General features: G+C 45.6%; 1 protein-coding gene across 8 annotated transcripts in view; it reads right to left on the reverse strand.

The window, feature by feature from the left end:
• Positions 1–12896, reverse strand: part of fgfr3 (fibroblast growth factor receptor 3) — a 176508-nt gene that overhangs the window by 29167 nt on the left and 134445 nt on the right. For all 8 annotated transcript variants that reach the window (XM_087990990.1, XM_087991016.1, XM_087991007.1 and 5 more), the window contains exon 7: positions 7247–7437. In XM_087990990.1, the coding sequence (XP_087847116.1) occupies positions 7247–7437 (191 nt within the window). The remainder of the gene's footprint in view (positions 1–7246; positions 7438–12896) is intronic.

Raw genomic sequence — 12896 nt, forward strand, 5'->3', positions numbered from 1 at the left:
CAGGAGTAGGCCGTTTGGCCCTTTGAGCCTGCTCTGCCATTCAATATGATCATGGCTGACCTCAATATCTCTTATGTATCCTCTTCCTTGAAGTCACTGATTTCCTGATATGTCAGGGGGAGAAAAGTTGCCATGGGTAGATGGGAATGAGGAGGAATCAGGTTGGTCTTAATCTGACTGAATGGTGGAGGTGTCTCAAAGGGTCACATGGCCTACTTCTGTTCTCAGTTTGTAGTTATCTATGTTAAACAGCCTGCAGTGAAACTATAGAACCATACAGTACAGTTTAGAACCTTCGGCCTATGGGATCTGTACTGCCAAAGGTATGCTCAGCCTAAATTAGTCCCACTTTGCAGCACATAGCCTTCAATGTTCTAACACTTCAAGTGCCCATCCATGTACTTTTTAAAGGTTGTGATAACAATACTAATAGCAGGCCTGGGCCTATCCATGGTAGAGGCTGTCCAATCCAAGAGCAGCTAACTCCAAGAGATTAGATTAGATTCCCTACAGTATGGAAACAGGCCATTTGGCCCAACAAGTCCACACCAACTCAGACCCATTCCCCTACCCTATATTTACCCCTGACTAATGCACCTAACACTATGGGCAATTTAGCATGACCAGTTCACCTGACCTGCACATCTTTGGATTGTGGGAGGAAACCCACACAGACAGAGGGAGAATGTGAAAACTCTACACAGACAGTCATCTGAGGTGGGAATCGAACTCAGGCCCCTGGCGCTGTGAAGGAGCAGTGCTAACCACTGAGCCACTGTGTCACCCTTAGAGGTGTGTTCCCAGGGTGCAGTGGTTCCCTCAGTCATTTTGTGCCAACTTCCTTAGAGGCCTTTTATCGCACTCAAGAGTCCATGCTGCCATGGTGATTTGCTGTGAAAGGCAGTGGCACCCTCTTTGATCCACCCTCTCGTTCCTCAACCTTCCCTGCCGACCCCAATTGAATGGAGGTGTGTTTGGGAGGGGGGGGGGGGGTGGAGGAGGAGGGGGTGGCCTGCAGGATGGCTAGTTCCTGGCGAACAGAGCCCAAGAGCCAAAAATACCTCAGCTCTGGAAAACTAAGCCTTGTATTTAATCCGTTGCATGTTCTGGCCATCTTTTTGCAAAGCAGTTAATTTTCCAGAAGCTGTTGATATAGGCAAACACATGGCTTTCTGAACTGAGGTTGGGAAATAGCAGGCATTACTAATTTTGAATGAGCACAACAAATATTTCTCGCAGACATAAACATGAGTCATCTGCCCGACATTGCACAAACACATTTAACAACGGCAGAATGGGGATGTTCCTGTAAATGACTCTAAACCAATCTGTTTGTAAAAGACTCCCCATTGTTCTACTCATTGAGCAGTGCCTTGTGGAAAGCAGGAGGGCGAGGGCTGTCACTCAGTGTCTTTAGTGTGAGCCCCCTCCACCCAGGACTCCATTTATGTCACCATCTGCCACACTCGCTAAACCAGCCAGGCCTCTAGGCAAGAGCAGGGCAGGTGCTACATTTTCTGGAGCTATTCCCTCCCCCTCACTCCTCAAGCCCTTTCCCCTCCCCCCCTCAGCCCTTTCCTTTCCCCCGATCACTCCCTTTCTTGTCCCCCTCACACCCTCTTTACTCCCCCACAAACCTTTCCCCTTCCCCCTTACTCCTCCACAGACCTTTACCCTCCCCCACAAACCTTTCCCCTTCCCCCTTACTCCCCCACAAACCTTTCCCCTTCCCCCTTACTCCTCCACAGACCTTTACCCTCCCCCTTACTCCCCCACAAACCTTTCTCCTTCCCCCTTACTCCCCACAAACCTTTTCCCTTCCCCCTTACTCCCCCCAAAACTTTTTCCCTTCCCCCTTACTCCCCCACAAACCTTTTCCCTTCCCCCTTACTCCCCCACAAACCTTTCCCCTTCCCCCTTACTCCCCCCAAAACCTTTTCCCTTCCCCCTTACTCCCCCACAAACCTTTCCCCTTCCCCTTACTCCCCCAAAACCTTTCCCCTTCCCCCTTACTTCCCCCAAAATTTTTTCCCTTCCCCCTTACTCCCCCACAAACCTTTTCCCTTCCCCCTTACTCCCCCACAAACCTTTCCCCTTCCCCCTTACTCCTCCACAGACCTTTACCCTCCCCCTTGCTCCCCCACTAACCTTTCCCCTTCCCCCTTACTCCCCCAAAAAACTTTCCCCTTCCCTCTTACTCCTCCACAGACCTTTACCCTCCCCCTTACTCCCCCACTAACCTTTCCCCTTCCCCCTTACTCCCCCAAAAACCTTTCCCCTTCCCCCTTACTCCCCCAAAAAACTTTCCCCTTCCCTCTTACTCCCCCAAAACCTTTCCCCTTCCCCCTTACTCCCCCAAAAACCTTTCCCTTTCCCCCTTACTCCTCCACAGACCGTTACCCTCCCCCTTACTCCCCCACTAACCTTTCTCTTCCCCCTTACTCCCCCACAGAACTTTCCACACACCCCTAGACATTCCCCCCTCACTCAATTCCAGTGTTTAATTCTCCCGCCCCCACTCCATTATGATGATGTCCCCTCCCAGTCCTTTCCATTGGTTAGATTCGGAATCACGGCCTAAGAGACAGAGGAATGTCATTTGGTTGGTTAAAGTCGAGAGCAATGGTTAATGCTGTGGCCGCTCATTTCTCATCAGACCGCCCCTCCCACCTCCTCCCCTACCCTCAGTGTTTCACCTGCTGCTGCACCATGTGGTGTAGCAAATCCGCACTGGAGAGCTCCCCGGATTTATTTTAATGTTTGGTCTCGGGATGTCTGGGTGTTCCTGGCCAGGCTATCGCTGAGTGGTGAGAGCCTGGAGTCACATCTTGGCCTGGGCTGGGTAAGAGCAGCAGATTTCCTAACCTCAAGGAAGGATCCCAGGGTGTGGGGACTTCATGATGATCTGTCAGCGTCATGGTCTCTTTAACTAGAACCACTATCAGCGGTAGAATTACTTGCCATATATATACATATATATATATCACATATACATACCACACACACACACACTTGCATTTATATAGCACCTTTCACAATCCCAAGATATCCCAAAGACCTTCACGTTTAAAGTACTTTGTGAAAGTTTTGTTATTAATCGCCATGGTTGCCAGTTCGCCCACATCCACGTGATATGACCCCCACCTGGCTGAGGGATAAATATTCGCTCAGAAATCCCCTGCTTTTCTATGAAAAGTGCAACAAATTCTTTTGCATCTACCTTTAGGACCTTGGTTTAAAGTCTCAAAATGCGATAATTGGCACCTCGGAGTGCCTGCTTAGAATTTCCCCTCAAATCTCTGCATTGGGCCCTGTGGCCCCCTATGTTTTGACTCAGAGGCGAACTTGGTACCACAATGAACACATGGTTACACAATCTATCCCATCAATCAGATAACACACCCATATATGATTATATCATTTCTGATCGAAACAGCTAAAACTGTTCTCAGAGCTGTGCGACCCACTTGAAACATGATTGTCAGGCATAGGCTGCTCGATACAGCCCTCCCTCTGTGCTCGGGGACTGACAGCATTGTGCAATGATGCAAACAGTGCACCTTGAAGCATCTTACAGTGTTGTGCTGCCTAGAAATCACAATTGAAAAGCACTTTTACGAGAAGGCATTATGTCTTTAAGCAGGTTTGAACTCGCTGGTGCACAAAATGTTGGGCTGACTTCTGAACAATAAGATGAGTGGTTCAGAAGATCTCACACTACAGTACTGGCTGCTCCAAAGCTTCAGGTCCAACCCAGAAAGACAAGCCGTACTGAAGTAGTGTTTCAGTCCTGTTTGTACAGAGTGTTTGCTTCATTCTGCTTTCGACTTCACTTGAACAGAAAGCTGTTTAGTTCCAGGCCAGTGCTCTTTCATTCCTGACTGGGCTCTTAAGTCCATGTGATGCCATTGTTTGTCCTGGTGCTATGTGAAAATCCTCTTTGTGCTCCCTCTGCACATTCCACACACATTCTGCTGTTTCTGCACAACGGCCACCACTCCAAACCCCACCACCCTCACCTCCCCTACACTCCCCACTCTTTTTCCCTACTCTCTTCCCTGATCCCAGATTTATGGGGACCTTGGTTAAACAACACTGCAGTTTAAAATGGCTGCACTCAATCTATAGGTCCAAGCATCTCGCTGAGCTCAACGCAATGGCAGACAGACAAGGACTTCAAAGTTTTTCTTGCACTCTGTTTTACTTCGACAAGTTTGGACTCTCCGGTGTGCACCCAGCTCCTCAAGCTGGCCTGGGTAGGACTCAGGCTATTTTTAAAAATAATCGCATTATCAGGACAATGCACAGATAGATTGGGCACGACAATGTCAGGCAGTGCAGTCCGTAAACATCGTACTGTGAGATTGGCAAACACTGACAGGCCAGAGACGACGAGAACTTACTCTGCTGGAAGCGAACATCATCAGCATTACCAGTTTACACTCTTACACACTTCCAGCTGCAAGTTTTATAAAAGCAGAACACTGCACATACTGGAAATGTGAAACAGAGAGAGCGCTGGAGAAACCCAGCAGGTCCGAGGAGAGAGAAAAATGGGAGTTAAAAGTTGGAATCTGGTACAACTCAGTTCTGAAGAAAAGTCATACCTGACATGAATTGTTAACTCTGTTCAGTTTTAGTTAGTTACATTGTTTCTTTGTACATTGCCTGTTCTGCCTCTCAGTTTATTCAGGGCTGATCATCCAACCCAGTCCCAGGTTCCCATTTTCTCCCCATACCCTTTGATCCTTTTAGCCTTAACAGTTATATCTAACTCCTTTTAATCAACTTGTTGAGAATCGGTTTAGCTTAGTTGGCTGGATTGATTATTTGCAGAGCAGTGTGATGCCAACAATGTGGGTTCAATTCCCATCACCAGTTTGAGGTTACCATGAAGGATTCTTGGGGCAGCGCAGTGGCTCAGTGGTTAGCACTACTGCCTCACAGCGCCAGGGACCCGGGTTCAATTCCCACCTTGGGCAACTGTCTGTGTGGAGTTTGCACATTCTCCCCATGGGTTTCCTCCGGGTGCTCCGGTTTCCTCCCACAATTCAAAGATGTGCAGATTAGGTGAATTGGCTGTGCTAAATTGCCCATAGTGTTGGGTGCCTAGTCGGGGTAAATATAGAGGTCTGGGTGGGTTGCTCTTCGGAGGGTCGGTGTGGACTTATTGGGCTGAAGGGCCTGTTTCCACATTGAGGGAATCTAATCTAATCTAATTCTCAACCTCTTCCCTCACCTGATATCTGGTGGTCCTCGGGTTAAGTCACCTCTCTATGATGAGAGAGCAGCCTATGGTGTGGTAAGACTATGATGACACAATGAATCAATTTGTTCAGCCACATTATGACATGCCTCTGAGGCAGGTAGAACTTGAACCTGGACTTTCTGGCCCAGAGGTAGGGACACTACCAATGTACCCCACAAGACCTTATAGATACACAAAGCTGCAGTTTAATGGTTGGATTTGGGAAATTTAATCCTTGTTTTGTGGAGGATTTGTTTCCATGATTCCATCGGATATTTGAGCCAATTTGATTTCATGTTTTTTGAGGTAAACACCTGTTAAGATCATCTGCTATTCTTCTAGTGTTTTAGGAATCTAAAAATGGAGCAGGTCCCAATTCTCCACCATCGTTTCCAAGTGCTCATATTAGTTTGAAGATGAGTGTATGCACAGTCCCAAAGGATGGTCCAGATTTGGCTCTTTCTCTTTGTGAGGTTAGATAGAGATAGCAGTGGAAAGTCTTTAAATCGGTTCAGTCTTCTCAAAGTCAGACTGGGGAAATTTAACTTTCTGGTAAGATGGCGGTGCAGTTGGTAAGAGGATTGAGGGCACAGCTCTGTCCACTTTTCCTTTTGTTTCTTTTCTTTTCTCTCTTTTTTGTCTCTTCTGTTTTACTTATCTCTTGTTGGAGAGCTCATTGTGGTGATGGAATGGGTTATGGTGAGTGAGCCCCAGCGCAAACTCATGGTGGCATTCCTGATGAAGAGTTTATGCTCGAAACATTGATTCTCCTGCTCCTTGGGTGCTGCCTTGACCTGCTGTGCTTTTCCAGCACCACATGTTTTAGACAGTGGTGGTGTCAGAGGTGGGTTTGGGCCCCCAGCAGCTTCTGCATCAACAAGGTGGTCCTAGTGCCGACTCACGGCTGCTGCAGGAGTCGGGTTTGGGTTTCCGGTAGCGTCTGTGGCGGCTTCCAGGGCGGAATCATGGAGAGGGCAGCGGAGGTGAAGGTGGGCATAGTATGAGACCTGGTGGCATCGGTGAGGTGGACCCAAAGCAGACTCACAGTGGTGGCAGGGTCGAATTTGGAAGCATGTGTTACCTGGCGGCATCTGTGGCATCTGCATTGGCAAGACCCAGCGAGGAATCATAGTGGCAGGGGGTTGGTGGAGGTGAGATGGCACCGAAGATTGGCGACTTTCATTCCATGGTGAAGGGTAACTGTGCCTGGCATCAGGCCCATGGTGGAACACTCAACAAGAAGCACTTTCTCTCTCTTTACTTTTCTGATTTTAACTTCTCTGTTCTGATTTATTTTGCTGTGTTTTGAGATGGCACCAGAGAACGGTGACACTTTTCACTGCATTTTGTAACAATAAATAAATCAAATAAATAAAGTAGTTCACTGACTGGAGAAGACCAGTACAAACTAGATGATGAGTGATAGGCCTTTGTAATCTTTGGTTGAGTGGTACAAGAGGTTATACATTCACCCAACAGGAAAACATCCATTTATGTTTCTCAACACCTTTATTATTTAAAACTCACATCCTCATGTCCGAATCCACCTCAACCAACCTACACAACCACCTCGCCCCGAAACCTCACGGCCTCATTCCTTCCCTATCTGTATAACTTGCTCCAGAACCATAACCCTTTGAGAATGCCCCTTTCCTCCAACATTTGCCTCTTGTGCGCCTTTTGACTTTCCTCCCCACTTCAGCCATCTTGGCCATAATCTTTCGGCTTTCCACCTTAAACCTTTCCGCTTCCCTCTCTTCCGTGAAGACTCCCTTTAAAACCTTCCTCTACGACCCTCAATCCTCTTAACAACTTTTTTTTGCTCCTGTGGAGCACTTGGGGAATGTTTTCCCATGTTAAAGGTGCTATGGAAATGCAAGTCACTGTCAAGGCCCTTGAACGCTTTTGGCTAATTATATTTTCCCTTTGGGTATGTGAGTGCTGCCAAGTGAGACTGCCATGATTATCTGTTGCACTGTGCATCAATCTGCCACTTACTTTCAGCACCACGACATATGGAGCTCCATCCGGGCCCTGTTTGCTGCCGTTCACCTCCACGTGTTTTAGCCACTGGATATGTGGCTGTGCGTCACTGAAGACCTTGCAGTGGAATTCAACATCACTACCCACGACCACTGACTGGTTTGCAGGCAGTCCTGCCTGGAGAATAGGCCGATGTGGAGACCTTTCTGAAAGTAAAGGAAACGTCTCAGGTTAAAACAAAGTCATGAGCGCACTATTAATTTGGAATAGAACAATTATTATTACGATTTGCCCAGAGGTCAACTCATATCCTTTAGCGATGGATATCTGTGGTCCTTACCTGATCTGGCCTACATGTGACTCCAGACTCAAAGCAATGTAGTTGACTCACAACTGCCCTCCAGGCAATTAGGTATAGGCAATAAATGTAGGCTTAGCCCAGCATTACCCATATCCAATGAACAGATTTTTAAAAATTTCAGCATTTATGTTATGTTGCCAAGTGAGGTCACTGAGCCACAAGAAAGGGTGATGGAAGCAAGGTCGCGTGAATAGAGGATTGGAGGAGGGAACTGAATCGACATTCTCTCCTCATTGTAAGGAAAGACTGCTGGCAGCTTTATCCTGGGTACAGAACTCGAAATGTCATTGGCTCATCTGACCGTTCCTTGCCTGTCCTCTTTCTGCACTGTCAGCACAAGCCACAATCTTGAGGAAGACAAATGTTGACAGGTCAATTCCAGGAGAATTAAACTCTCAGGAACACTTTCTTCACTCAACAATATTTCACAATCATCCACTCCCTTCTCCACCAACAGCAGCAGCAGTGTGTTCTATCTACCAGATGCCCTGCAGAAATTCACCAAAGATCCTCAGAGAGCACCTTCCAAACCCAATGACCACTTCCATCTGGAAGGACAAGGGCATCAGATACAAGTTCCCCTCCAAGCCACTCACCTTCCTGACTTGGAAATATATTGCCGTTTCTTCATTGTTGCTGGGTCAAAATCCTGGAATTCCCTCCCTAAGGTATTGAGGGTCTTCTTACAGCACATGGGCTGCAGCAGTTGAAGAATGCAGCTCACCACCACCTTCTCAAGGGCAACTAAGGACAGGAAATAAATGCCAGCCCAGCCAGTGATGCTCACATCCCTCAGGTGAGTATAAAATATATGGCAAGCCACTGACGGAGCTGCTTTCAACTGCTACAACACTGAGCTCTACATGATCCAGTGGATAATTAATTCCTCTAAACTCCATTTCTGCTTCACTTTTATTTGTACATTTGCATTGTCTCTTTTAATCTCCAAAACCACTCCTTACTCAGCAGTGTTCTCTCTTCTTTCAAATCTGACTTTTCATTCTTCACACTGTGCTCTTGGTCCCTTCCTGTTCTCTTGTTCTTGCCCTCTCTCTTCTTGTTAAAGGGCTCCAAAATATTTCATATGGGTATAAGTACAAGATATTGTTGCTAGTCCCAAAATAGGTGAGCGTGGGGCTCTCAATGACTAACAGGTCGCTGCCACACCATTAATCCAAGAGCAAGAAGACAGGCAGTCTGACCTGGACACATTGCACAAGTTGTCACTAAAATTCTCATCTTTAGTCATGGTTGGTTGTGGGCTGGCAATGGTTGCTGGAAAAGTGGTACTGGACCTGTACACTTTCTTTTGCTCAAATGAAGAGATGCTTGATATTGTTTATGAGTCTGTTGTTGAAGAGCGATGGGTGTTGAACAGTAAAGCAAGGGTACAAATATGATGTGACTCTAGTTGCATGTTCTGAGTGGCTCATTCATCAGGGCACCTTTTTTTAATGACCTTGTGCTGGGCCACTGTATGAAACAGAACAAAAGAGACAATACATAACAGCAGAGGGAAGTCTGCACATTTGGCAAGGTGCTTAGTTGGAGATCAACAGAAGCGAAAAAGATAAAACAAGATTTAAATTTAACACAGGCATGAGATAGTGTAACAAGTCAATGGGGGAAACCACATTGCTGTGAATACTTGCTGTCAATGTTCATTGGAAATTATCAACAAAGGTGATTTTGAATTAAAAATGCAATTATTTATGTCATTCCATGCATCTCACCAAGTGTGACAGGTAATTTAAATTATTTTTAATATGTTCTGGATGTGGGTTTGCTCACTGAGCTGGAAGGTTCGTTTTCAGACATTTTGTCACCATACTAGGCAACATCTTCAGTGAGCCTCGAAATGAAGCACTGGTGGTGTAGCCCACTTTCTATTTATATATTTGAGTTTCCTTGGATTGGTGACATCATTTCCTGTGGTGACATCATTTCCCATTTAATATGTTCTATTTAATTCAACCTTTACAGTGTCTAATATTACCACACAACCTTCTTCTCACTGTTAGCAGCAATACATAGTTTTTAACCAAGCTCCAACAAGAACAATACATTAGGGAGCTAGAGTGTTTTAGGATCAAATTCAGCTTCTAGTGTTAGTATGAGGCTCCTGCATGATCCACAATTCTGTCATATCATTTTTACAATGAAGTCTGGCTATTTCTTTTTAAAGTTGATGTATTTTCAGAATGTTGGAATATTAGTCTTTTGTTCTTGTCTAGCAGATGTGGTAGTCATGAAGGAGTCACATGGATCATAAATTCTCTTCCCATTTTCCCAAAACTAATGAGAGGTTGAGTAAGCATGTTATATGAAGCTGAAAATGTGTTGCTGGAAAAGTGCAGCAGGTCAGGCAGCATCCAAGGAGCAGGAGAATCGACGTTTCGGGCATGAGCCCTTCTTTCCTGAAGAAGGGCTCATGCCCGAAACGTCGATTCTCCTGCTCCTTGGATGCTGCCTGACCTGCTGCGCTTTTCCAGCAACACATTTTCAGCTCTGATCTCCAGCATCTGCAGTCCTCACTTTCTCCTCGAAGATGTTATATGAAGCAGCTAAAACAACAAGACTTCCCCATGATCTCTGAATTGCTAGGAGGTTCATCACCACCTCCACAAGGCCAGTGAGGGATGCACTTTGGTCAGTGATGCTTAGAAATGGTCAGCAGGTTCTTGGGTACACCCCACTGTGGTTGTACTAATGATGCTTAGGGAGTTTTGGACAGAACTGCCAGAATAGCTCCCATGATCCTTTTCACTCTCTTGCCGTTCAGTCAATCACCAATACCCTCTGACACACCCTGCTGTTCCTCATTCCCAAGTGGGGGCCTGAATATTTGAATCATTGATATGTAAATGCTACTGCAACCCATCCATTTTTAACAAGATTGCCACCAATGGTGAGTTATGCCAAAGGAAACCTTGGATGTGAGTTTTTGTAGCCTCACTATTGTCCCCTCTGAATCTGGTCTTACCTGTCCTCAGGATGTATCTGAAAATCAACAGGGGCTGTCAGGCAGTGAGCTGGAGTAAGAACTTTGGATGGTTTTCCCTTCCTCAACACAGCCCCAAGTCCTGATTGATATCAACTCATTTCGCAAAAGCCAAGTATTGTCCATCTGACATTTTAGGTGGATGTGAAAGAACTCACAGCTCCACTTTAAAGATGAACAAAGGCATTCTCCGTAATGTCCTGATTGATATTTATTCCTGACCAACATTATTAGAACAGATTTTCTGGTCATTATCACATTGCAGTTTGTGGGAGCTTGCTGTGTAACAAGTGACTCTACCACTTCCTACAACGCAGCAGTGACTACACTTGCCGGGTATTTTGTTGGCTGAAAAGGGCTTTGGGATATCCTGTGGTTGTGAAGATAGCATCTCTATGCAAGGCTTTCTTTCTTTGAAGACTGACAAGTAGGTGAAATGGTTGTGGTAATTACTTCTAGCTTTGATACTTCATAAAATATTTGAACTTCTACTGATAAGAATGGAATATTTCATTGACAGAAGATCCTGATTTTCTTAAAGGTTTCAACAAAAGCTGAGAATTAGTTGTAAAAACAAGGACTGCAGATGCTGGAAATCAGATTCTAGATTAGAGTGGTGCTGGAAAAGCACAGCAGTTCAGGCAACACCCAAGAAGCAGGAATATCGACGTTTCAGGCAAAAGCCCTTCATCAGGAATAGATGGCTTTTGCCCGAAACGTCGATTTTCCTGCTCCTCGGATGCTGCCTGAACTGCTGTGCTTTTCCAGCACCACTCTAATCTAGAATCTGATAATTAGTTGTGAAAATGCATGATTTAACTCTAAATAACCAACACTCCTTGCAACCCTTTTCTCTTTGGCTGGGTATTCTGTATGTAGTCAATGGGTTAACTTTGAGCTATCCGGCTTGTTTGACTGCACAATGACGTCTTACTAAAGGTGATCCTATTTGAATCCCTAATCAACACAAGTGGATGTAGATATGGATTCTTCAGCAATTTATTACCCATTCCCTGAAGAGTTTTACAATTGGATTTTCTACAATTACCTTTAAGTGTACCAGAAATCATTGTTGCTACAGACAAAAGTAATTATTGTGAGTTTTTTTTAACGCAATAACAATTACCATAATTTAAAGCTTCTACTTTCATCTTCTGTTCCAATCATTAAGTACCCCTCCAGTTTGGAGGGTACTCGCCTTTCACAGATGTATAAATGCCTCACTGTTACAGTCTCACTTCATCCCATTTAATGTCCCATGGGGTAGTCCTGCATAAATACTCCCAGCTCCCCCAAGGTAATTAAGCTAGCCTCTATAATATTCCTCCATCTCAGTCATTCAGTAGCACTGCTCTGCTGCCTTCCACTACAACAACCCTCCCACCCATTCTCCCCACAATCCTGTAATCTTGTCTTCTCAGGACTTTCCTCTTCCTAGAATCTCCAACATTGCTTCTGTCCCAATATTCCTCCAGCCCCCATTTAAAACGATTGACAGCTGGTTTGGCTTCTGTCCACTCACTGTCGATTCCTAGTGGCTACTGGCCTCCATGAAGGGGATAAGGTTGATTTGAGCTTCGGATTTCAATCCTTGCGGCCAATTCTGACTTTGTGGCAAGTGATGAACGGGTGACAATGATTAAGTCAGCTGGAAGATCTTGCTCAGAAGTCCAACCTGCATAACCTGCACCCTGTTAACGCGCCTTACCTGAGCTGCTGTAAAAAGGCTGTGCACCTCTGGTTTCAGAAATGGAAATGAAAGTTAAATTTCCCTTCCTCAGATTGCTGTAGCCAGTTCTCTGGGAAGGTTAGGTGTGCTCCAAATGACAGGGTTAGGCACAACCGTGATGGTGACCCTGGCAAGATCACTACTGAGGTTTAGTCACCTTGCAGAGATATCATAGGCCGCTCATGGGAAGGGACAGCATTAGCCAGTGACAGAATCAATGCCTCAGGAAAGAAAATGAAACAAGAACCTTGTGTTTACATAACACTTTATTACATCTTCACAGGATCCCCAAAGCACTTTACAAGCAACAGATTCCTTTCAGACACACTGATTTAGGAAAGAGTTGCAGCCAATTTGTGCACTGTAAGATCCCATAAGCAGCAATGGAATGAATGACTAGCTGATCTGTCTTGGGATGGCTGTGATGGGGAAGAGTTCCCTTCCTCTCTCTATGACAGTGACATATATGATGAGTCTTGCCGCCTAAAACAGCAGATGCTACCTCATGCAAGAAACATCACTTCTTTGAAATACAGTGACCGCTTCATTGCTGTTTGGGAGTGTCAACCCAGAT

Source organism: Chiloscyllium plagiosum, unplaced genomic scaffold (genome assembly GCF_037043375.1).
Source record: "Chiloscyllium plagiosum isolate Xiang-an unplaced genomic scaffold, Cpla_swu_hap1 HiC_scaffold_1, whole genome shotgun sequence".
NCBI lineage: Eukaryota > Metazoa > Chordata > Chondrichthyes > Orectolobiformes > Hemiscylliidae > Chiloscyllium > Chiloscyllium plagiosum.